General features: G+C 34.7%; 2 protein-coding genes across 2 annotated transcripts; both read left to right on the top strand.

The window, feature by feature from the left end:
* Nucleotides 1–2,166: 2,166 nt before the first annotated feature.
* LOC121798015 (probable purine permease 4) lies at nucleotides 2,167–3,543 on the top strand. Its single transcript, XM_042196831.1, has one exon. The coding sequence runs from the start codon at nucleotides 2,178–2,180 to the stop codon at nucleotides 3,303–3,305; it is 1,128 nt and encodes a 375-aa protein (XP_042052765.1). The 5' UTR covers nucleotides 2,167–2,177; the 3' UTR covers nucleotides 3,306–3,543.
* Nucleotides 3,544–7,012: 3,469 nt separating this feature from the next.
* LOC121801334 (protein FAR1-RELATED SEQUENCE 5-like) lies at nucleotides 7,013–14,973 on the top strand. The gene is made up of 7 exons (XM_042200842.1): nucleotides 7,013–7,068; nucleotides 7,556–7,696; nucleotides 7,748–7,752; nucleotides 12,975–13,701; nucleotides 13,930–14,284; nucleotides 14,496–14,586; nucleotides 14,672–14,973. Exons 1-7 carry the CDS (start codon nucleotides 7,013–7,015, stop codon nucleotides 14,971–14,973), a joined length of 1,677 nt encoding a protein of 558 aa, XP_042056776.1.
* The last annotated feature ends 11,176 nt before the right edge of the window (nucleotides 14,974–26,149 follow it).

Genomic DNA, 26,149 nt, shown 5'->3' with positions numbered 1-26,149 from the left:
AAAATCAATGGATTTGACTCGGTCAAATCAAAATTAGGTCATCAAAGCAAACACATAACAATTCGTCATTTAATTGCGGCAATCAAAGTAATAAATACAATCGTCTTAGGGTTCGAAAAGTGGGGTGTTACAATATGGGTACTATGTTCTTTAAATATTCTAAAATTAGAAAGTTCATACTTATGGATGGACTAATAAGAAAATATTTCATATAAAATAATATCACTAGTAGCACTTATACTTGAAGATTTGTCATGTTATATTGACGAAAAAACCTCTTGAATAACTCCTTGCCTGGCCTTTGTTATGCATGCAACAAATAAATGTCAAATTATTGTCTGTTCCCAAATAGACGTCGCATATTTTCTTATTTGGTTGGACCCCAATAAGTATGTCATTTTAGTTTTACTCTTTTAGTAAGTGGCTGATGCACTATTTTCTAGCACTACAACTACTTACAAGTATACAAGGTAGAGATAGTATAGCTAAAGGTCAGTACCGAATATCGAACACAAGAAAAACAAACACAGACTGGCTACCTTCTACTAAGCGTCTTCTACTATTTGGAAAAACAAGAAATTTTTGGATTTTTGAATATAAAAACTTGTAAAAGCAAAGAAAATATGAATGAAGATAAATCACAGAGAGAAAACAGTTGAGATAAGGGAATTCAAGGGATGTGCTTTCACAGTTATGGTTATACAAATTCCAACTACAACACCCTAGCACAGTTCATACTTCACTAGAACGAGTCACTTTTATATTGTCCATGAGGCACAAAGTAGATTATAGACACTGTGGGCGTCAATCCTAGATTATTAACTCCTAAAAGCTCCTAAGACTTCTTATGTTCTCGCTCTCAATTAACAGTGTCGTTTTAAGGGAAGCTAATTGTAACGTCAACTAAGCCCTTCTAGCTCGCCAACCTCCTCTCACGATTATGTAGCAAGCCAATAGATCATGATAGAATGTGTCACTCAAACGTGAAGCAATTATTCAACACTTAAATGTCTCAATTTATTTTTACTATTTTAGTTATGTGGACCCAACATTCTACTTACTTATTGTATTCATAATTATTAAAACTAATACATATAAAAGCAGAAACTACGATAGTTTGCAACTTCAGTCATATGTTTCCAACAATTTTCCTCCCAAAATAACCTTTTTGTCTATTGAGTTGCCACTATTGACATTAACATTAAATGCCCAAAAACTAAAATCTTATCATCTAGTGTCGCCGCACGATACTTTCAGCTCGAAAGCTTATGACAGTTCAACTATTGACATTAACATTAAATGTCCAAAAACTAAAATCTTATCGTCTAGTATCGGCGCACGATGCTTTCAGCTCGAAAGCTTGTGACGGTTCAACTATTGATATTAACATTAAATGTCCAAAAACTATAATCTTATCGTCTAGTGTCGCCGCACGATACATTCGGCTGAGTCATGTAGCCGCCAAATGCTTTGAAATTCCTCCTTTTGCATCATTCCCGCTTTTCTTTGCCTTAGAACTTCTATTGGCTAGTTGCCCCACTTTTCATGCACAAAAACACATTAAAAATGTAAATTATACATCTAAGTATAAGCTTAAAACGACATCTAATCTGAAGCACATATCATTTAACAATATTAAACTTTTGCATTAAATGTAATTCAACTTAACTTTTTTTACTTTGAACACTTCTCGTGCACTTAAACCAACTTATTTTTACAGCTATTTCAGTTTTGTTCATGATCTTCTCATGAACATTGACCAAATTAAACCTACTTTTTATCTCTTTTAATTTTGTATGAATAGGAATCACAGACGATATCATCCTTGTTTATGTGATTTCATATCTCAATATCATATCTCGAAAATTGTAGGACTGATTATAATTCACATTCATAAAGTATAAAGATAATAATTACATTCAGTTACAAAATTGCAAAAAGAAAAGTTTAGTTTGTCTGATTAAGAAAAGTTAAGTTTGTCTGATTAGGAAAGAACGTGCTTCTTCGGTTTACATGACTTGGCAGACAACAGAGTCATAAATTCATGTATCTCATTTATAAAAACAAGTAAACTATAATAATGATTACACTCGAAAGAAAGATTTTGTACCAATATAAATACTACTATATAAGTATAACCAATACTCTCTTAAATCCTCACAAATTAATTAACCTCCATGGCCGGCATATCCTCCCCTTCATCCCCACCGGCGCCGCCACGCCCCTCCACCGCCAGCCATGACGACAAAACCATAACAATGGATCCCGAAACCAACTCCGTTGAAGCAAACCCTAATGAATCAACCAACAACTTCACTCTCCTCCTCACCATCAATTTCGCCGTTTTGATTGCGGGCTCCATCGGCGCAACCCTTCTCACCAAATTCTACTTCATCCACAAGGGCTCCAGCCGCTGGGTCTCCACGTGGGTCCAATCCGCGGGCTTCCCCCTCCTCTCCCTTCCCGTCTTCCTCCCCCACCACCTATTCCATCTCACCCCTCGCCGCCCCTTTTCTGGCTTCACCACAAAATTGACGATTCTGTCCCTCCTCGTGGGGGTTTTCATTGGCGTTTCCAACCTCCTCTTCTCGTGGGGAACCTCCTACCTCCCGGTCTCCACCTCATCGCTGCTCCTCTCGTCGCAGCTGGCATTCAATCTGATCCTCTCCGCTGTCATCGCGAAGAATAAGATCACGTTTAAGAACCTCAATTGCGTGATTCTCCTCACGCTGAGCTCGGTGCTGCTGGCGCTGAGCGCCAGCAGCGACCGCCCTGCGGGGCTGACGCACCGGCAGTATCTGATCGGGTTCTTCTCAACCCTAGCGGCGGGGATCTCGTTCGCCGTATACCTGCCGGTGATGGAGGTGATCTACCGCGAGGTGCGGAGCTATGCGATGGTGGTGGAGATGCAGCTGCTGGTGGGGATGGCGGCGACGGCCTTCGCCAGCGTGGGGATGGCGGCGGATGACGGCTTCTCCGATCTGGAGAACGAGGGCGCGGCGATCTTCGACCTCGGGGAGGCGGCGTACTGGATGACCATCGCCGGGTGCGCGGTGACGTGGCAGATGTCGTTCTTGGGGACGGCCGGGATGGTTTTCCTGACGACGTCGCTCACCAGCGGGATATGCATGACGGCGTTGCTGGCGCTCAATGTCGGCAGCGGGGTGGTGGTTTACGGAGACGAATTCGGAGGAGTGAAGGCGGTGGCGACGGTGCTGTGTGTTTGGGGATTCTGTTCCTATGTGTACGGGATGTATCAGAAGCCGCAAAATCGGAGGGGAGTTTCTGTTGAGATTATGATGTAGAGTGAGTGATTCACGGATATCATTTGCTTCCCTATTATCTTTTCCCTTTTCGATTATATTTCTGGACTAGTATTTTCTTCTTCAATAAATTCATATATGATGCTACGAAATGCATGGAGGCAGGAGCTGTAACAGATGTAGCATCATGTTTTCTTTTCTACATGTTTTGTTGGACTTCAGATTCAATTCTTCAACGTTTGTGCTTTAATCTATATATCATTTTCATCTTTTCGTACTATATTTTTATTTTTATACTTAAATTTTGTTTTATATTGTTGGGATTATAAATCAATTGCAAACCAATCAACATTGTGTTGTTGACATTATTTGACATCAAATCTTGAAATCTAATGGTCCATATTTTAGTTTGTACTAATTTGTAGGAAAGTGTACAGACCAAAAAGGAGAATTCAATACAAAAGATTAGCCTATTAGGGAAGAAAATTCATTTAGTCTATAAACCCCACACCGATTGCTCATTGAGTCTGTAAGAAAGATGTAGTTTGTAGTCCAGTGACCCTATGTTATTGGGTATTATACTTATTATAATGAGTTTATTATACTCCCTCCATCCCTTAAATTTTGTCACACTTTGATTGGACACAAGTTTTAAGAAATATAATGGAAATTGGGTTAGAAAAGGTAGTGGAAAGTGAATCCTACTTTTATATATTAATTTTATAATAAAATACGAGTTGAGATAAACCAGTGGAATATTGGGTTCACTACCAAAAATGTTAAAAAGTTAAATGTGACAAATTTAATGGGACGGACAAAAATGAAAAAATGTTAAAAAATCTAAGGAAATGAGGGAGTATCTAATAAGTAATTTAGTTTCACTTTATTATACTAGAATATAAATTGATAATTGAGGTTGATATAGTCAAAAGTATGGTGTATAATTTTAACATATTATATTTTCAAGTTAATATTAATTATTTTTACTATAACTAAATAAATGGTAACTATATTTCACTTTACACTGAATATGATATCATTAGTGGGATTAGGTGTGCACACGGTTCAAAAACCGTCTGTTCCGGTTCGGAACCGGCGGTTCACGGTTCACCATTTCCATGAACCGGAACCGGCCCGCCAGGGGTCCCAGCAGTTCCGGTTCCGGTTCAAAAAACCACCAGTTTTTTGCCGAAACCGCCGGTTCCGGGCCGGTTCGGCAGTTCAAAATTTTTTTTTGCTCATTTTAGTGTTTATTTCAACGAGACTACAAGTCACAAGTCACAACTTATAAGTTACAATTTACACTTAATGTTGGACTTGAGCCTTTGGGTTGAAAGATAGTGTATTGGATGATTCTCATTTATAGCTACATGTTCTTGGATGTGTTGCTCTTTCTTTCAATGTGGGATAAAACTCTTTATTTATAACTACATGATACATCTCCATCATCTTTGTTTATATTAGTTTATATCTTAACTATCTTCTATTATTACAATTTAACAACAAATATAATTACATAAAGTATTATTCTTTAATTCTTTATCATTATCGATTTGTTTGTGTATAAGTTTAGGTGTATGTTAACTAATAAATACCATTATACACATTAAGAGAATAATTATTATACAAATTGTATTAATCTAGTGATAACTATAATATGAATAATTATTTATCTATATACAAATCATATTACTCAATAATTGTTTATTCCTATCTATCAAGAATATATTCACAAATAATAGTTTTATTTATATAAATTATACTACATCTATTAGAATAACAACTATTATACAAAATCATACTATTAGTCTACTACTAATATATTAATATATAAACTATATTATACCACTGAACAAATCATTCTTTAGTTATCTATTTTTATCATTATTATACCAATTATATTAATTGTTGTTTTTTCACATTTTAATCAATATATTGAGAAAAATTAGCAACATACTTACATTTAAATCTAGTTATTTGAACACGTTCACATTCTACAAATATACAAATTATTAGCAACATGCAACATGCAAATTTAATTAAACTATTCTAGTTGATGCTATTATTATCTATAAATTTGTCTTAGAAAAAGAATCATAACAAAAATAAAGATAAAGTTAGTGAATAATAAAATGTAGTAAAAAATAAAGAAAAGTAGAAAACAAAAGAAAGTTTTGTATCCCACATTGGAAAAAGATGAATGAATGATCTAAACATGTAGTTATAAAAGAAAATACTTCAACATATTTTGTCCCTCATTGAAAGTGAAACAAAAAATATTCAAGGATGTCTCTATAAAAGAGAAACAACCAAGAATGGTTTCTTAGAATTCTTAGAAGTGAGCACATTTAAATCCAATTATTATCATTATTTGAACACACCCACATTCTATAAATATACAAATTATGAGCAACATGCAATATTCAAATTTAATTGAACTATTCTATTTGATTCTATTATTATCTATAAATTTGTCTTAGAAAATGAATCAAAACAAAAATAAAGATAAAGTTAGTGAATAATAAAATGTAGTAAAAAATAAAGAAAAGTAGAAAACAAAAGAAAGTTTTGTATCCCACATTGGAAAAGGATGAATGAATGATTTAAACATGAAGTTATACAAGAAAATATTTCAACATATTTTGTCTCACATTGAAAGTGAAACACAAAATATTCAAGGATGTCTCTATAAAAGAGAAAGAACCAAGAATGGTTCTTAGAATCATAGGCCCAACAAATAAATATGGGCTATTATGAAATTATTGTATTTATTTATTTGTGAAAATTGATTTTTATATATAAAAGTTGATTTTTATAAATAATAATTTTTTTTAAATGTTATGAACCGGCGTTTTGAACCAGCGAACCGCCGGTTTTGAACCGTCGGTTCCGGTTCACGATATTTCTGAACCTGAACCGGCCCGTTTGAACCGTCGAACCGCCATCCGGTTCGAACTGCCGGCGCAACCGGCGGTCCGGTTCGGATTGTGCATGCCTAAGTGGGACATTGAATCTTATTTTAGTATAGTAATTTTTGAAAACTATTCTTCGAAAAGTTTTATTTACTCTTTCCTTTTTATTCCTAAACAAGTTTTCAATTATTTAATATATATATATATATATAGGGATGTATCCATTTTCTTTTCCCATATTTCCTCCTATTTCCTTCTTGATCTTAACCGTTGATTTTCGAAATCCTATGGCCTAAATTTTGCCATAAAAACAATAAATTTAATGATTAAAAAATGTGAAAAGGGCTAAATTGGAACTCAGTATGTTTGTTGGTTATGGTAATTCCTTAATTTACGCTTAAGAAGATCTGCACAGTTATTCTTCCCTGCAATACGCTGCAGACGTGAATTTCTCCACACGTCCCTCGCTGCAATTGATTTTGGTCGCTCATCACTGTTTGCAATTATCGGATATCCATTCAGGCATCGTCGTCGTTTATATCGTTTATTGAAGGTGTCGTAGAGATCGGTGTTCTGTCAATTATGGAAGAAGGTAATTAAGATACGCCTTCCTTTGTTTATATATCGATTGTGTTACTAACAATTAAGTTCTGACCGATTAGTCGCTCGTTGTTGAGCAAATCCGATTACTCCGATAAAACGATCATTGTGTATGTATCGGTTTGGTTTAAACATTGCGCCGAATTTTTAGTAGTTGTTCTGTACGATTCGTTTAATGGTGTATGGTTGCAATTCTGGGCGATAGGGGTGTAACATAGGGTGTGAACCGTAACCAATATGGAGGACCGCGTGTATGAATCAATTTCTAAGGGTGTAGATATCGATCTGGCTAGGCAAAAAGTTTAAAAAGATACGAATAATGCACCATATGGTACTGAGTAATGGATATTATTGAATATATAATGATCAATATGTGAACTGCAATGCATACGAATAAGATGTACATCATGTTTCGTTTTTTGGCACTCCCTCCTTGTTTCTCCTAAGGGTTTAATAAGTTTATGGGATAGGTTTAATAAGTTTATGGGATAGGGTTTAGTACGTAAACATTAATAATGAATTGTAACCAACAACGAATAATGCACCAAATGGAAACGCGTAATGGATATAATTGAACATATAATGCACAATATGTGTAATGCAATGCATACGAACAAGATGTACCGTGTTACGATGTTGGCACACGTTTCTTGTTTCCCCCAAGGGTTTAATAAGATTAGGGGCTAGGGTATAGTACGTACACATTAATAACAATGTTATAAAAAAAGCGCTTGTTTGTACTTGTATGCATTCGCTGATATGTTTGCTTTTTTTTTACAGTTCGTCAGAGTTGAAGCCTCTTGTTGGTCGGAAATTCCAAACCCTGAAATTTGCTTTCGCTTTTTACGCGGTATATGTCCGTGCAATTGGCTTTGATACGCGCAAACAAGCGATGAGGAAGGTGGATGATGTAACAACCTGGTATCAAGTTGTATGCAATAGTCATGTTGTCATTCTTGTGTCTTGCTCTAGGTCATGTTTTTTGTTTTCGGTTTTGGAACTTTATATCTGTCATAATGCAACGTTTGGTTCTTATTTAATAAAGTCAACTTTGTATTAGTTGTGTTCAGATGTAGTATTTTGTTTGTTCCCATTTATTTTTTTCCTAGTTCATAATGCAACGTTTTGGATAAATAATGCACTAAAATGTCTATTGCAGAATTTATATATGATTTTAATATTCCATGGACCCTTGAATTCTGGCGAAACGATTGAATTATATAATTCAGTTATTGGAGTAACTACTGCAGTTCATTGATAGGTCGTATTCAATACAAAATTTTAAGTAATGTTAATTTCTTGTTTAATAATGCAACGTTTTAATAAAAAAATGCACTAATGTATCTATTGCTGAATTTATATCCAGTTTTAATATACCATGCACCCCTGAATTCTGGCGCAACGTTTAAAAGAAATAATGCACTTATTTGAGTAAATAAAACATCACATTGAAAGGTGGTATACCATTCACCATTTTAAATAATGATAAGTTCTCGGTGCATAATGCAACGTCTTAATCAAATAATGCACTTATCTGTTTACTGGTGAATTTATATCCACTTTAAATATACCGTGCATACTTCTTATAATGCATAATTAATTGTAAATAATGACAGTATAATTACAAATAATGCTCAGCCTTTGCTTATACACAATTATTATCCTAATGAACACTATATTGCAAATAATGATAGTTGATAAAGGAATAATGCACAGATTGTAAAACACAATGCGCAATCTTTAATGCTAAATAACGACCATTTATGCAGAGTCTCAAAATTAGTAGCTAATATCCGAACGCACTTATTAAGTTGCGAAAAAGTACAGTTTTAAATTGAAACATCAATCTGAATATTAGTTAACCCATTAACCAAGATCTCCCTATAGCCGAACCAAGACTCACTCCAGACCATAATTCTCGACCCACTGTTCAAAGTTGAACTTGGGAGGTCTCTCTCTCCAGTACTAGGGCCTCCCTCTGCCAACTTATCCCTCAACTTTTTAGCCAACGCAATTGGAATAACGTCATCAACTGCATCGTCGAGGTCTGATCGGAGCCGCTTCTCTGATATGGAACAAACAAAGTAATACATCAGAACATCATTAATAAATCAGAATACATAATGCTTATAGCTTTTACAGATTAATGCATATATCATATGAATTAATGCATAACACAACCTCATAATGCATTAAAAATTACACATAATGCATTGTATAAACACAAAAATGCACATGTGTTACACACAAAATGTATTAAACAATATAAAGAATACCACTCATATAATGCACACAATACTACAAAAAAATGCACTATTACAGATTCACAATGCAGTGCCCACACAAAATAATAAAAATATTTCATCCTGACTGAGTAGATATTACAACACACCCAATACCCTTAGTAATGCATAATTTAGTAAACATAATGCATAAATCATGTTCATAATGCACAGTCTAAACTAAAAAATGCACATATGTACTCTTTCCTGAGTTTAGTCACTAAAACACACAACACCCTATGTATTGCATAATTTACTGCACATAATGAATACCACTCATATAATGCGCAATATACTCCAAAAAATGTACTATTATAGATTCACAATGCAGTGCCCACACAAAATAATAAAAATATTTCATCCTGACTGAGTATATATTACTACACACTCAATACCCTTAGTAATGCATAATTTAATAAACATAATGCATAAATCAAGTCCATAATGCATAGTACAAACTAAAAAATGCACATATATACTCTTTCCTGATTGTAGTCACTAAAACACACAACACTATACATATTGCATAATTTACTGCACATAATGCCAGTTTCAGTATAGACATAATGCACTAATCAAACCATTTAATATATAAAAGTAAGCTTCACTGATTTGCGTAAACAATACACGCAATACCCATAAATTGCATCATATACTGCAGATTTTGTCAATAAATTTCTACATAATGCATTACATATACAAAATAATGCACATACAAATATTTAACAAACCAATTTTCCTCACAACAAATAAAGATGCTGGTACATTACATACATTTTTAACAAATAATGCATTCAAGGTCGTAAAAACTGTGATTTTTACAAGGGCTGATACCCAATAAACATACATGCAAATACCCTTCCACAGAAACAACATCTATGATACCGAATTGCAGGTTTAGCGACAGAAATATACCTGCATCTTGAGATGGTTGTGAGCGCAGACGTCCTCGCTTAGACATTTTTGATCTGTCAGAAAAAAAATACCAATAAGATACACGAATCCATGATTTTAAACCCAAAACATTGACTACCCGTCGGTTACAAAGAAAACCATGAACAAAGAACTCCTTATTTCTGATTTACAAAAGACACATATTTGAAGGTCCAATTTATAATTTTTCGTATCTACAAAATCAGGTCAACGAATTCCAGAAATATCTTTTCAAACATACCTAGGTGAATGGTTGAATATATCAGAAACCGTGTAGCCGGATTGGGTTCGCTGATGGGTGCCGAAATCTTAGACGTTGTTCGTCAATTTTTTCAATTGCTTCTGAATGCTCAAAAAGGCGGATGGAACTAGGGTTTATGCTAATGGAGAGAGTGGAGAGATATTAGAGAGTATTGAATGAGGGTGAATGAAAAGACGGAAGGTTTCAAATCCCACCAAATTCGGACTTGCCAAATTCTGGCGGTTCATATTAAATGTGACTTGACTATATTACCCTCATAATGCATGAAGACACACTCTATAATGCAACGCGGCGACAGAATCTTAGAATCAATCTGGGACGTTGATGTATCAGATCTAAGGACTAATAATAAGAAGAAAGGATCTTAGGGATGAATAGGAGAATAATGCTCTCATATATATATATATATATATATATCCCTGAATAATCTATCGTATAACAGAAACCACCAAATTATTCTATTTAGCAGATTTATTATTGTTAGGTAGACTTTTCATATCACTTGTATCAATATAAGTAAAAGATTTGTAAAAAAATTTTGCCATGAGATTTAATAAAATGATGATTGATAAGTTTAGATGAGATAAAATAAAGTAAGAAAATAAAATAGCAATATGAAAAAAGAATAAAGTAGGAGAAAGAATAAAAAAGAAGAAGGGAAGAGTATATATTGTTTTTGAAAAAAAAAAAAAGGAATATTAGTCAATTTACTAACTCTGTATTTAATTAGTTCTGACAAGCAATTATAAAAAAAAAGGAGAATTTTCCTCGTTACGAGTCTTATTCTTCAACCTGGTTATGATTAATGTATATCAAATTAATACACCAAAATCTTGAATCTTGAATTTTCTAATTGGTGCACATAATTAAGAATTTTCTAACTGGAGCACATAATTATGAATTTTCTAATTGGAGCACATAATTAAAAAGAGATAAGAATTTAATGAATAAAGTCTCACGCTTTAGCAACGGTCCTGTTTAATATGGTTGATGAAACATACTACTCCTTGTTTCCTATAAAGATGTCTTAATTTTCTTTTTAGTTTGTCTCATTAAGATGTCATATTACCATTTTTAATAAAAGTTCCATCTCACAATATTATAAATATTATATTTTCTCTTTTCACCTAACCCACAAAACAAAACCTCCTAAAATTCATGTCGTCCTACAATTGTGACATCTTTTGTGGGACGGAGGGAGTATATATACGTACGTAACTCTCATTTAAATACAACATATATCATTTAATTTTCTATGTTATTACATCCGTCCTGCATTAACTGTCACATTTACTTTTTTGTACTCGTTTTGTAAAAATAATAATAAATAGTTAAAGTGGAAAAATAGTAAAGTAAGAGAGAATAACGTAAAGAAGACTCTTCTCTATCTTATTCTATCTTTTATTTTATTATTTTTTCACTTTAACTACTTTATTATCATTTTTATAAAATGAGTTCAGAAAAGTAAATGTGACAGTTAATGCGGGATGAGGTAGTACTTTGTTGTCTATTTTATCCGAAGCCTAAATAGCGTCGAGTAAAATATATGATTGAGTATTTAGATTTTTCTTGTCATAATAGTAGTACTTACAGAGATCCATCACTACGTGTCGGCGTACGATATTAAATGAGTTGTATAATCGCGAAATTTGCATTTGGTGCATAAAGTTGAGAAAATTAATTAAGGTTATTGATATAAACATGAAATATTGTACATATCACTAAAGAATTTTGATCAATACAAAAATCCATCCTAATACCTAACATTGGCTAATTATAGTCCATGAGATTTGCCGTTAGGACAAGATCTGAAGGCTGTTATATTTTCATTTCTTTCCCATTTTTAATTAAAAATAATCGTGCGAGGATAGTATGAAACTTATACATTTGTCTTGTTATGGAATTTCCTTTAATCATGCAGTATGATTACTCCATGATCATCTCTTTCTCTCACTTCATATCTGCGTGAAATTTCTAACCACGATTCACGTCCTTCACTTTTATTTCTTCAGCTGATTCCATATTCTCGAATCAATCTGTCAATTTATTCATCCTCTTCTTCAGCGATTTTTTCACCTTCTTCCATAAAATATGAATATTTTTAAACTCCCGATTTCAGAATGTGTGTTCATCATCTTCAGCGATTGTTTCATAATCGTTTTTAGTTTCTCTACCAGATTGTCATTTTACATCTCCTCCTTCATCACTCCATTGGTAAGATTTGTATTCACCTAAAATCTTAATTTTAGGAATTATCATCCAAAGATTGAAATATTCTTATATATCCCGTTCCATAACTTCTCTCTCTTTTGTTGATTTTTTTTATCATTTGATATGTGATTGTGAATGCATAAATTTTTTGCAGATTTGTTTCTATCGAGCCTCACATTAATAGAAATTGGATCAGCCCCACTGCCGCACTGTGACAACATACTTCATCTGATGAAAGTGTTGATAATACAAATTATGGAGGTTAATTATACTGATTTGTTTTCATTTCACTATTATTTCTTGATTATGCCATAAATTTTTTATTTTAATTTTATGTTATTACTTTAATATACCGTAGTTATGCTCTTCGGTGTATGCAATCTGTCATCATTGTTTAACTGGTCGCATGTGTTTTTTTGCATACGTTCACTGCATTTTTTCACATATTGGATTTCACATCTCGCTTTCGTCATTATGTTGTGTTCTTATGCTCTATTTTTGTTTATTTCAGATTTACATACCCCTGATTGTCCTATCGAAGTGAAACCCTTTGTTGGTCGTAACTTTCCCACATTGGAGAAGGCGATTCAGTTTTATGAAAATTATGGTCGACGTGTTGGTTTTGATACCATCAAGTGCGGTTCTAAAAAATTCTTCAACTCACCATATGGTTTTATATGGTGTGTACTAGAGAAGGTGAAAAAAGAGTGCAAGACAAGCAAGCTAAACGCAGACGTAAATCCAAGAAATGTGGATGTAATGCTAGGGGTTGCCTTCAAGTTTGACTCCGACAGAGGCTACGTAATCAATAATCTGAATGAAGAACATAATCATCCTATGGTACTTCCAAACCACCAGAAATTCATGAGACTCAATCGAGTTCTTGACGATGTCCACCAAAAATTTATTATCGATTGTGCCGGTGTCAATATTGGTCCATCACTAACATTTAAATTATTGACTGAATTGATGGGCGGATATGAGTTAGTCGGGTGTACTGTATTGGACGTTGGCAATTACACCCGAGACATTAGGAGATATGCTGAAGGACATGATGCTCAGATGATATTAGATGAGCTAAGGAAGAAGAAGGAAAGTTGTGATGCCTTCACGTACGAATATAAGGTCGATTCTAGTGATATAATGTCACATTTATTCTGGTGCGATCCACTATCAAAGGAGAATTTTTTGCTATTCGGTGACATTGTTTCATTTGACACTACTTACTCAACCAACAGGTACATGTTGTAAGATTATTGGTTTTCACATTTAGTTTTACATTTCATGGTATGACATTCATTGTTTTCGTACAGACCTATTGTTTGATATTCTATGCTGTCAAACTAACATAAAATGCCTGATTTTAGAAAGAATCTTTTTTGTAGGTACTCTATGATATTTGCTCCATTCACTGGTAAGGACAATCATGGATGAGCTGTGACATTTGGTGTCGGTCTACTTTGTAGTGAGAGTGTAAACTCTTTCTCCTGGCTATTCCGGCAGTTTGTGAAGTGCATGGGTGTAGCTCAGAAATTGATCATTACTGACCAAGACTTGCGAATGAAGGTTGTTGTCGAGGAGGTCCTTGTGAACACACGTCATAGATGGTGTATGTGGCACATCATGGCAAAAGTTGCTGAGAAGGTCCCAAAATTATTGCTTGGTAATGCAGATTTTAAGGAGTTAAACTCATGTGTCTGGTCCGAGTTGATTGAACCCACCGAGTTTGAAGACACTTGGCATAAGATTATGGAGGAATATGGTCTTGAAGACACCGATTGGTTTTCTACAATGTTTCGATCAAGACAGTATTGGGTTCCAGTATACTTTAGAGACTTTCCCGCTAGTTCTTTGATAAAGACAACGTCTGTTTCTGAGTCCCAAAATAGTTTTTTTTAAGAGGTATAGCAAGTCCAAATCTAACCTTGTTGTGTTCTTAATGAACTTCAACAATGCTTTGGAGGCTCAAAGACACCAAACGACAAAGCTTGATTATATGGATGCTAATACCACATCGACATTGAAAACACAGTGGCCTATTGAGAAGTATGCTTCTACAATATTCGCTGACAGTGCATTCAAGGAAATTCAAGACCAAATATTGGAGGCATACAATCATTGCAGTATTTTGGTTATCAAATGAATCCACTCATGACATCTACAAGGTATTAGATCATTTCTCAAACATATGGAATGTTACATACTCAGAATTGGATTCTACCTTTCATTGTGGTTGCAAAATGTTTCTGAGAACTGGTCTTGTATGCTGTCACATCTTCCTTGTGTTGAAACACAAAAACATTAAGTTGATTCCTTACAATTTGATTGGAGGTCGATGGTTAAAGTCCCCACTAGTAAAGTCAGCTCGTGGTGTTGACTGTGAAGATGTGATTACTCATGTCTATGTGGATGAGAAGAAGAAGAAGGCTTCGTTTATCTTGTTGGGTGAAATACTGTCTTTGTACCAGGCTGTTTCTGTCGACATTGATCAAACCCCACCCATGAATTAACTTCTATACTTCATGATGCAAGGCAGCAAATTTTTGCCGGTGGTGTAGTATTGTCAGCTGCACAAAAGAAGCAGTGTATTGAGTCTTTTTATGGTGGGGAGAAACCCCTTGTTGTTGATGTTCATCCTCCTGAAGTTGTGAAGACGAAGGGACATGCAAGTAGGCTCCAACCAAGGTTAGAAAAAGCTATGCGGCTAAAGAACAAACCTGTGCACCAATACAAGAAATGCCATGAGTTCGGTCACCACGAAATTGTCCTACGTTTTTATACTAAGAGATGTTTTTGGATGGATTAAGACTCTATCACTAAATATGTAGCACTCGCACTTAAAGATTTGTCTTAATATATTGACGAGAAGACCAATTTCCGATTGAACAACTCCCGGTCCAACATTTGTTATGCATGCAATAATTGAATATCAAATTCTTATATTTTTTTATTTCACCATAATTAAATTGCATGTAATTATTTGTATTATAAGTGACAAAGATCCATTTATTATTGTGCTTGGACTTGAGAATATTTTACACGCGGGACATAAATCCAACTCGACGACATATAGATCCTGAAAAACCAGGACTAAGAGTTTATTAAATCCAATTTCATTTTCATTTTTTAATTTTTTTTATTAAATTTAGTTTTATATATTAATTGAGTATTAATTATATAATTACTTTTTTTCTAATTTAATTTCACTTTATTATAAATTGATAATTAAAGTTGGTAACTCAAAAGTACCGTATACGATTTTTCAAATTTTATTTTATTTTTCCAATTAAATCTTAGCTAAAATTAGTATACTTAAATATATTTATTTTTCTAATAAATATTATTCAAATAACGAATTTAGTAGCATGACACAATGAATGTGATATCAATAACTAATTTACTATTATAACACAATGAATGTGATATCATTAGTGGGATTGAATTTTAAAATTGGTCCGGAGGTTCACACATTTTAGGTCTTTGAACATGACAAATAATATTACTAGAGATCTCTAGAAAAACATTAATCACATTCCGCCGTCTTTCTCAACTTATTTTTTCTCATTTTGCCCACATCTCCTTGAGAGCTTATTTAATCTAAATTTATTGTTATTTTAAGAATTCGAATCTCGCATTACATATATTTTAATTTATAATTTATATAAAAATATAATACGAATAGATAATAATTAAAAAATACCCATTACATTTTTAGAAATTATTAATACTATAAATATTTATATTCTTAGACGTATACATAATTGTCACGACCGCATTTTGCTAAGGATAGCGAAAGCGGGTAAACTGCGACTAATGAGAAGGATTAAAGAAGCGGGGAAAGAAAAGGGGTAGAACTTGAGAAATTTGCACAAAGGCCAAGTCGATTGATATCATAAAATAGAAGCCAAGTGTTCAATTACATGGTCTTGGAAATAGGATAAACATCTCATCAATAAATCAGAGTTTGATGGTGAGATTCTACAATTCTCACTTCACAAAAGCACAGTGGAATAAGTCCTTACTAAACGACTTCATGTATGAAGACACGAATCGTTGGAAGATCAACTTGATTATTTAATAACATCGACTCCGATCATCACTCCATCCTCTTAACGTTCAACCTGCACATTTATAAATACATATAGGGCTGAGTACAGGAGTACTCAGTGGACACGTGCCGAAAAGCAAAACATACATTATATAGTTGTCAAGCCATCACAGTAACACACGAGGGTTTTTCTTAAAATGTCTGAGCTTACTAAATTCTTTTGTGAGCTAAAAGTTCGACTGCAGACTAAGTTCTTTCATCATTCATAATTCATCATTCCATTCATTCATCATTCCATTCGTCATTCATAATTCGCCATATCTAAACATTCAGTGCAGGGGAGGTAGTCACCTCCCACGGTCTCCCATCATTCCATTCCATTCAAGTGCTGGGGAGGTGGTCACTTCCCACGATCACCCATCATTCCATTCCATTCATCAAAACAAACATTTATAGCATGGCAACAACTTGAAAAGAATCATAGCTCCATTTTGAGAAAAGATGATATTTCATAATTTCACATGTATTTGATTTATATCCACACTAATGTGCTGGATATTAAAAGAAAACTCACATGATATGCTTATTCTCAATTCAATTACTCGCTTTGGCCTCATTTGCCCTTGAGCAATTTATCATTTGAAAATAAATAGCGTAGCACGCTAATTAGTACTTAAACTATTTTTCTTGAAAAAGAATGCATGCTTCCTATTGGATAGCACCTATATCTTAATCTCGGCTTATAGGATTTTCTTAATCCTACCTCGGCTTCACTACTTTGCAGAATTTATTTATTCACTATACTAAGTTCGGAGAAATTCTATTTTCTCGAAAACAAAACTCGGGCACTTATTTAATAAAATATGGATTCTTGGAAAATCCCTTCTAATTCCCCACTCCTTAAATAAAATAATACTTGGGCCCTAATTCTTAATTAAAAACAGCCACTACTTTAATTAATTACTAGAGCCCAACACTATAACCTCTAGGCCCAAACTAATTAATTTATGAGAAGGCCCAAATTATACTCCTTCCTATACGTGACTTTTCCTTCCCCAAATCACATTCTTCACAATTGAAATTCCTAAAAGAAGACAGCAGCGGTGCATATTCCTCCTCTCACCTCTGTCTCCTTTTTTTTTCTTCCCGGCGGATCGCCGTCTCGCTCTCACCCTTCGCCTTCTCCGGTGAGTTCACGACCGGAGCGTCTTCCTCCGTTTCTGCCTATGGATCTATCTTTCCCTTTTCTCCACGACAGGGCCGTTGCCTGCGAACGGCGCCGCGGCAGGTGTCGCTGTCCCCGTCTCCAGCCGGCGCGTTCGACCGCCGGTGTCACCCGCTGCGCTCCCTCCGGCGAATTCTCGCCCGCCACCAGCATTCGCCCTTGTCCCGGTGCTCGCAGCACCGCTGCCGGAGTCCGGCAGAGGCCGTCGCTGCTTCGCGAGGCTCCCGCTGTCGCTGCTGCTCGGGCGAGACTCAAGGCGCGCCACCACTATTCGTGCTATTGCTCCAGCGGCGTCGCCGCCTCCTCGTAATAAAGCTAAGTCCTTCCCTCCCTTTCCCCTTTAATTATTCCGTTAGACTTAGAATTTTCGGTTTCCCTCCCTTTCCCCTTTAATTATTCCGTTAAACTTAGAATTTTCGGTTAACAGCTTATGGGTGAAAATTTTTTCTGATTGGAGAGAGTTTGATTGCTGTGTTTCCTCTTTGGGGGTCTATGATGGGAGCGTCATGTTTGTGGTTTGGCAGTAGCTATGCTATGGTATTGTGGCAACCTTATGAATCTATGTTCTTGCGATGCCTGTGATGTTCTTAGTGAAATTCTATGTTCTTGGAGCTATGCACTTGGCTGCCTATCATGATGCAGAGGGTATGGGGTGTTGAGGTAATTACCTCACTTGGTTTCTTGGCTGCCCTCCTTTTGCTCTCTTCCTTCCCTTTGCTTCACTCTTACTATGTGAATCTTTTTGAGTGACGAAAAAAAATGGGAAGGAAGGAGTGGTGAGGGGCTGTTTATTTAGCCTCAGTTCTTGGCTGTTTGTGATTGAAACTTGGGGTGAAAGCCTCTTATTTTGGGCCTGTCAGCTCTATTTCTACTATGTGTTAATCCAAATGTTGTTACCTATTTGGTGAAATTATGGGGAAATAGATTCCCTCTCTTGGCTGGCTCATCGAGCCTCGATAAATGGGAACTCTACTCTTTCTCTTTTGAGCTTGTGTTACCTTCCCCTTTACTTAGGTGTCCTCTTTCCAAGGCCGTCAAAAATTTGAAGAACATTTTTTTCGAAAAGGATGGGGAAGAGAAGAAGAATTTCATTTCATTTTCTTGATTTAGTTGCTCCAATAGGCTAGTATCCCAGTACTTAGAGCATCAGCAGTGTGGAATTTCAGGCAAAATTCCCCACGGAATTCCCAAAAACACCTCTTGTCACGTCATAAGGAATTCCCACTGCACAGTGGCGGACACCCCCAAGGACTTCCCACAATTAAAAAAATGCACAAATTAAACAATTTCCGGAAGTAAGAAATTTACGGAATTAAATAGTCGACACGAATATAGAGAAAATGCAACCACTTTATTTAAAAAAAAAACATACTTCATTATAAAAAAATACATAATTACTAAAAAAATTACATTATTAAATTAAAAACCGACTTCTCACTTTTCGGAGTCGTTGATCTTTGTCTGCTTCGGCCAGCCAGATTCAACACACGCAGTGAACTTGGCCGAAGACTGCACCACAAGATACACCGCCCAATATTTGAATTCCTCGAATCCCAACTGAGTGTCGGGGAACTGCTGATGAGACAGGAGCTTCACATCCTCAGCAGACATGCCGCTAGTTGCCGTGCGGAGGTTGTTTGTGTAAATGCCGGAAAATCGGCTGAGCTGCCTCTTCAGCCGATCCCACTAATTCCGGCATTGCTCTCCGTTGTGAGGCTTCCCCCCTGGCGGTTTGAACTGAAGGTAGCTTTGGCTAATGCGCCACCACATCCGGTCGATGTGCTGGTTCGCCCCGACGGTCGAGGACACCGTAGTTCCGCGGCGTTACGCGAAATTCCGTCGCGGCAGGCGTGCGGACGTCCGCCATTGCGTTGACTCCCACGGACGTCCGCGCGGAATTCCCGTTTATTGCATTAATTTTTTTTAAAAATTTCTATATATACAGCTCGTTGAACTGCATTTCATTCGCACCACTTGTTTTAACAAGTTTCTCTCTCTACATTTCTTATATATATCCGGAATGGCTAGTAGTGGTAGTGGTGGTGGTGGTGGGGGGCATTATGAACACATGATGCGTCCGATTCATGCACGTGTGCGGGAATCAGCGGAGAGGGAGGAACAAGCGGCCTTGGCGCCGGCGGTACCTCAACCCATCCATCGTCGAACTATAATTCCCCGGGACCACCTCCCTGCCTACGCTCGGTTATATGAGGATTACTTTGCGCCGGAGCCACGGTTTGGGGAGAACCTATTCCGGCGACGGTTTAGGATGCATCGTCTGCTCTTTCTGCGTATCGTGAGCGCTTTGGAGCGTCGATACAGGTATTTCAGGGTGCGGGAGGATGCGGCTGGTAAACCCGGCGACACACCGATTCAGAAGTGCACTGTCGCAATCAGGCAGCTGGCATACGGAGGCGCGACCGACATGTTCGACGAGTACCTCCACATCGGCGAGACGACTGCCCGCGATTGCCTGAAGTATTTTTGTCAGGGCGTTAGGGAGATATTCGCGGATAGGTATCTTCGGAGGTCTACCCCAGAAGATTGTCAGACTCTGCTGGATATGCACGGGAATCAGCACGGGTTTTCGGGGATGTTAGGCAGCATAGATTGTATGCACTGAGAATGTAAGAACTGCCCCGCTGCCTGGAAAGGGATGTACACTACTGGTTTCAAGGCCAAGAATCCCACGATGATCCTTGAAGCGATAGCTGACTACCGACTGTGGATTTGACATGCCTATTTTAGAGTAGCCGGGTCTAACAACGACATCAACATCCTCCAGTCGTCGCCCCTTTTCAACAAGCAGTGCATGGGCGTTGGTCTGGCCGTCAACTTCGTCGCCAACAGCAACCAACACAATATGGGCTATTATTTGGCGGATGGGATATACCCTATGTGGCCCGTTTTTGTGAAGACGATCAGAAGCCCAGCAGATGAAAAGAAGATATATTTTGCGGGTCGCCAGGAGGCAGCGCGCAAAGATGTGGAGCAGGCATTTGGTGTGCTTCAGGCTCGATGGGCGGCAGTGAAGGGTCCAGCACGGCTGTGGTATGTTGACAACATCGTTGACATCATGTACGCATGTATTATCATGCACAACATGATTGTCGAAGATGAAGGTCCAACACTTACTGATTGGACCAATGATGATGCTGGTGTTGAGGGTCCAAGCCACGGCGTGGCCACTAGCAATGTACGCATGAGGATACCCCATAACGATGTCGATCGAGTCTGTGCATTTGCCGACATGCGCCAAAGACATGCCCATGTTCGGCTCCAGAACTATATTATTGAAGAAGTATGGCAGCGGATGGGTCGTCATTGATGTAGTTTTTAATTATTGAAATGTTTTTTTTTTTATTTGGTGAAATGTACTTTTCTTTTTTTTTTAGTTAATGGAATTTTTTTTCCCTATTTGTATCGAAATTTGAATTCCGTAAATTGTTTAATTTGTGAATTTTTGGTTTTTTTTTTTTATTGTGTGAAGTCATTCGGGAAGTCCTTGGGGATGTCCGTCACAGTGCAGTGGGAAGTCCTTATATAGTGCAGTGGGAAGTCCATATGACGTGGCAGTGTTTTTGGGAATTTCGCTACTCCGGGAATTCCGCACCACTACTGATGCTTTAAAGAAGTTCATGGATAAAAGAAGAAAATATCTTAAATGTGATTAATGATTTTCCAAGGACCAATAATAAGTTTTCGAGTTCAGATTCTTCAGATCATCAAATGTGCAAATCTAATTTTTTTAGGAACGAATTTTGAAATTCACTCTAATTCTAATTTGGTATAGTATACTTTTAAACTATTCTTAGAAAAGTTTGACTTTTCTTCCTCAATAAATTTTCAATTCTTTATTGCTGTGTTAAAAGTATGTCCCCTGAATAAGACTATCGTATAAGAAACCCACCCAATCATTTTGTTTTTCATCTGTAGATTTTCCCATCTTTTATAGTACTCCCTCCGTCCCGCACTACTCGCACTTATTTCCTTTTTGGGCGTCCCAAGTTACTTGCACTCTTTCCATTTTTAGTAAAAATTTTCACTTACAGCCGTCATTTTTGACTTTCCTATACACTCATTCCTTAATCTCCGTGCCGAAAAGTAAATGAGCGAGTAGCTCGGGACGGAGGGAGTATAATATAAGCAAAATCAATAATTTTTTATGTTTTTGTACCATAAAAAAAGAGATTTTGAAGATGATATATATTACTCCATCTGTCCACGATGAGAAGTTCCGTTTCTCTATTTTAGTTCGTCCGTGAATAGGAGTTCCGGTTTATTTTTACAATAAATGGTGATAAGACCCTACATTCCACTAACTCATTCCATTCACATCACATGGAGTAATATATTGCACTAACTTTTTTCACCCACTTCTTAACAAAATTATTAAATCTTGGCTAAAAAGAAATCACTCTTAATGACGGATGGAGCGAGTATATGAATGCGACGTTGGTAATATATGAAAGAAAAAGATAAAAGTAATTATAAATGTGATAGTAAATAGTGAGACTTAGTTAGGAAGTAGAATGATTCAAAAAACAAATCAAAATAGCAAAAAAATAAACTAATTTTAGAGAGTATGTTTTACGCCATTAATCCCACAAAAATAAACACTTTGCGGACATTATGAGTTTTTAACGCGTAATAGGTAAATTAGTATAGAGAATAAAAAAACTGATTGAAGTATTGTTTGTAGAGAATGATGTTGTGTAAACTCGACATGGAGATAAAAAACTGATTGAAGTATTGTTTGTAGAGAATGATGTTGTGTAAACTCGACATGGAGATAAACTGTAGGACATAATACAATCCAAAGAAAATAGAAGAAGAAATAAAATTACATTGTAAATAATTCAATACATAAATTGAAATTCGAAACTATAATATAAAGCCGAGTTGTGGAAGGCATCTTTCTGTAAGGTATCAATTTTTGTTAAGGTGTCAATTTCAATTCTATCAAGTTAGACTTCTCATCTCTAGATTATTGTAGTAAAATAAAGATATGCATGACGACAATCGAGTAAATATAGAAGCACAATAAAAATTGAAATAATTGTAAGAGCTTAAGGCACAGAAGATGGAGTAGAAATCAATTAAAGATGGAAACAATTGTATCTCCACCTTAAAATTATGCAAAATATTTAGCCTAACTTGTTTAAATAGTACTTAAACCTTATGGAATAAAATATCATAAAGCTACACTAACTACACCTTCAATTAAAGGGGTCTCGATTGGATATAGAATATTTTAAGTCATTAAATCTCTTTTTTTCTTTATATCCAATCTTTTATTATTATTAGTGTTTTTTAACAAAATTTACAATAATATACTAATATTTAAACTATCTTTATCATATACTCCCTCAGTTTTATAAATATAGAAATTTTAGAAATGACACGGATTTTAATGCAAAATTAGTAAAGTAGAAGAGATGTAGAAAGAAAAAATTATTGAAGTATTGTTAATGGAAAAAAGACTCATCTTATAAGAGAGAAAAAGAAGAAGATTTTGTGGGACTGAGGGAATAAAATAATAATATTATTAAAGAATAATATTAAAAAATATTCCATTTTATTACCGAAAAATGTCTCATTGGTAAACGGCGGCGTATTGGAAAATTGATTAAGTATGAAAGAATGGATATAAAACTAGTAAAATGACAAAGAGTAGAAAGATAAAAATAATAATAATAATAATAATAATAGATTAAAAGTAACTTTGCATTCCATTTTAAATAAAATGAACTTCAAATTTGATTCTTAAAAAAATGCAATTTAAAATTTTTTGATAACTAGAATTAAAATAAAATTGCTTCAAAAATGCAAAATATTATTAAAGTCATCTTTTCCATTTTCATTCCACTAAATTTTAAAAAGTTACCGATGTCAATATTCATTATCTCTCTCTTTATTTTTTCTCACCTCTTTAGTTGTTACTTTCGGAAATGACCTATGGGCTACCTTATAACCAAACTACTAATAACGATTAAATTCTTTCATGCATTAGCCAATGGATTTTTATCACAAACAGTACCCTATATAATTTGGACATTGATTCTGTCAGCCCTTCTATAAGCTCACATTTGCTTTCATAAAACTTGAACTTTAATCCATAACTAGTATCTGCTCTCGTGCAATGCACGGTTCAATTAATTTTATGAAAACTAATATAATATATCACTTTATCATTACTTGAATTTGAAAAATTTTAAAAACTAAACTTGCAAAACTTAACATCTACAAAATATTTACAATATGCATATATAGACCACATATGTATTTGTTCTAAAGTTTTCATCCTATTTTTTTTATCTTCTAGAATTTTCTACTCTTTTCTTATATATTCTATTTATTTCTATTATAAATTATCTTCAAATTTTAATTACAAAAATCAGGCATATTGTTTATTGAAACACATTTCGTACAATAAAAATATTTAAATAAGAAGACGATGAAACGCTACTCAGTTGATAAAACATTTTTTCTCAATCCAATAGGTTAGCAATTCAGGTCATCACGAGAATAAATAGGGAATCTTTATTGATCATTTTTTTCAAAAATAAAAAATAAAAATTGTCGATTAAGTAGGTTTAAGATGGTTTTCTCAATCTCATATACAATTATACTTCCACAAGTTACAATTTGTATATTTAATACTCCTAACAATTTTTTTATTAAATTGATATATGAATATAGCAATAATTAAGTATAAAAATAAATTTATAATATAGTAAAATTAATCACAACTAGTAACTATAATCTCATTCTTGAGTAATACAAGTAAAATGTTAAAACATTATGCAGTTAGTATAATTTTTAAAATTATATTAAAACAACAAAAGCATGTATATTGACTAAAACGTTTTTGGATATAAAAAGAACATTCATATTTAAAAAATACATAGTAAAATTTAATGTCAACACCATCAATATGAAATTATTAATATACAATCTATAATGTTCAAAATATGAAACCCTTTATCATAGAAAAATAAAATAATAAACTCTCCAATGAATAAAAAATAAATATAATCTACCTTCATATTTCATCAATTTCAAAAATCTAAATTATTAAATTAAACAAATAAATTGATCACATTAATCCAAGTCATCACATAAATCCATAAGAATTTGTTATATCATATATGTCTCATAAAAAAATAATTATGTAAACTCTTCACCTATATAATTGGGTCAACTAATTAAAAAGTGAATTACTAACCAACAATTTATTAGGTAGTAACCCATTCAGATTAAAGCATTTATCTCAGACTTCTCGTTGTCGTCTTACGCCTCCATCTTATCATTTCCCCCAACATCTTTTATCCGCCTCCATCTAGCTTAGGTGTCCTTCATCACCGGTTATCATCTCCTGCACTTTTCTCATAATGCACTGGCGCAATCTATTCCATAAGCCAGTTTTTCACCATCTACATGTAATAATTTCAAACAAAAATCAACTACATACCCTATTGCAACTTTTTCCATTTCGTTTGACTTTGGGTGACGAAGTTCGAGATGAATATGCAATGCATTAACTTCAAAATATTATAGATAGTCAGTTTCTATGATTTATTCTATTTGTAAAAAATTATTATAGCTAAGACAAAAAAAAATTAAAATAAAACTAACAAAAAATAAAACAAACTAACATTAAGAAAAAACTTACATATAGACAAATATCACTCAAACAAAACATGATCCTTAAAATAAGATTTAAAAATGCTGTTTTCCTTTCAGCTTATCTCGCACAATTCTATCACTGACTCTACCTTAGCCTATTTTCCTTCCCAATCTCCAAATTGATGATTTATACATGTACGCGAAAACAATATGATATTTTATACTCTACGTCTTCTTTGCTTCCTTTTGCCATTTCGTTGACTTTGGGTGTTCTCTTTACATGAAACTTGTGGAAGCTATGAAGTTCGAGATGAATATGCAATGCACTAACTTCAAAATATTATCGATAGTCAGTTTCTATGATTTATTCTCTTCATAAAAAAATATTATAGCCGAGACAAAAAAAAATTAAAAATAAAACTAACAAAAACTAAAACAAAGTAACATTAAGTAAAAAAACTTAAATATGGACTAATATCACTTAAATATAACATGATCCCCAAAATAAGATTTAAATGTAATATTTCCTTTCACCTTCTCTCATACTATGAGTCTCTCTCCACAACCTTCGACTCGCGCCTTTGGCTCTTTGCCTTTCACTATATCTCCACCGCCTCTGTCTCCGTATATTATTGCAGGATAACTCTCGTCGTTGGCCGCTTGAATTCTTCGAGGAAACAGTAATAAAATTTATCTAATGTTTGTATTGAAAAGATAATTCCACAATGAAAGAACATGTATTTATAGACAAAAATTAAAGATCTCAACAATTTTTAAAACCTCA

This window comes from Salvia splendens, chromosome 1, assembly GCF_004379255.2.
Source record: "Salvia splendens isolate huo1 chromosome 1, SspV2, whole genome shotgun sequence".
NCBI lineage: Eukaryota > Viridiplantae > Streptophyta > Magnoliopsida > Lamiales > Lamiaceae > Salvia > Salvia splendens.
Note: the sequence above shows the minus strand (reverse complement) of the source record. Positions and strands in the feature narration are given on the sequence as shown.

Excerpts from the sequence above, each read along its gene's own strand:
- LOC121798015 (XM_042196831.1), top strand. The coding sequence starts at position 2,178 with ATGGCCGGCATATCCTCCCCTTCATCCCCACCGGCGCCGCCACGCCCC.
- LOC121801334 (XM_042200842.1), top strand. The coding sequence starts at position 7,013 with ATGGAGGACCGCGTGTATGAATCAATTTCTAAGGGTGTAGATATCGAT. Across the intron at positions 13,702-13,929 it reads ACTACTTACTCAACCAACAG|TGAGAGTGTAAACTCTTTCT; the intron begins GTACATGTTGTA and ends TCTACTTTGTAG. Across the intron at positions 14,285-14,495 it reads CAAGACAGTATTGGGTTCCA|TGGCCTATTGAGAAGTATGC; the intron begins GTATACTTTAGA and ends TTGAAAACACAG.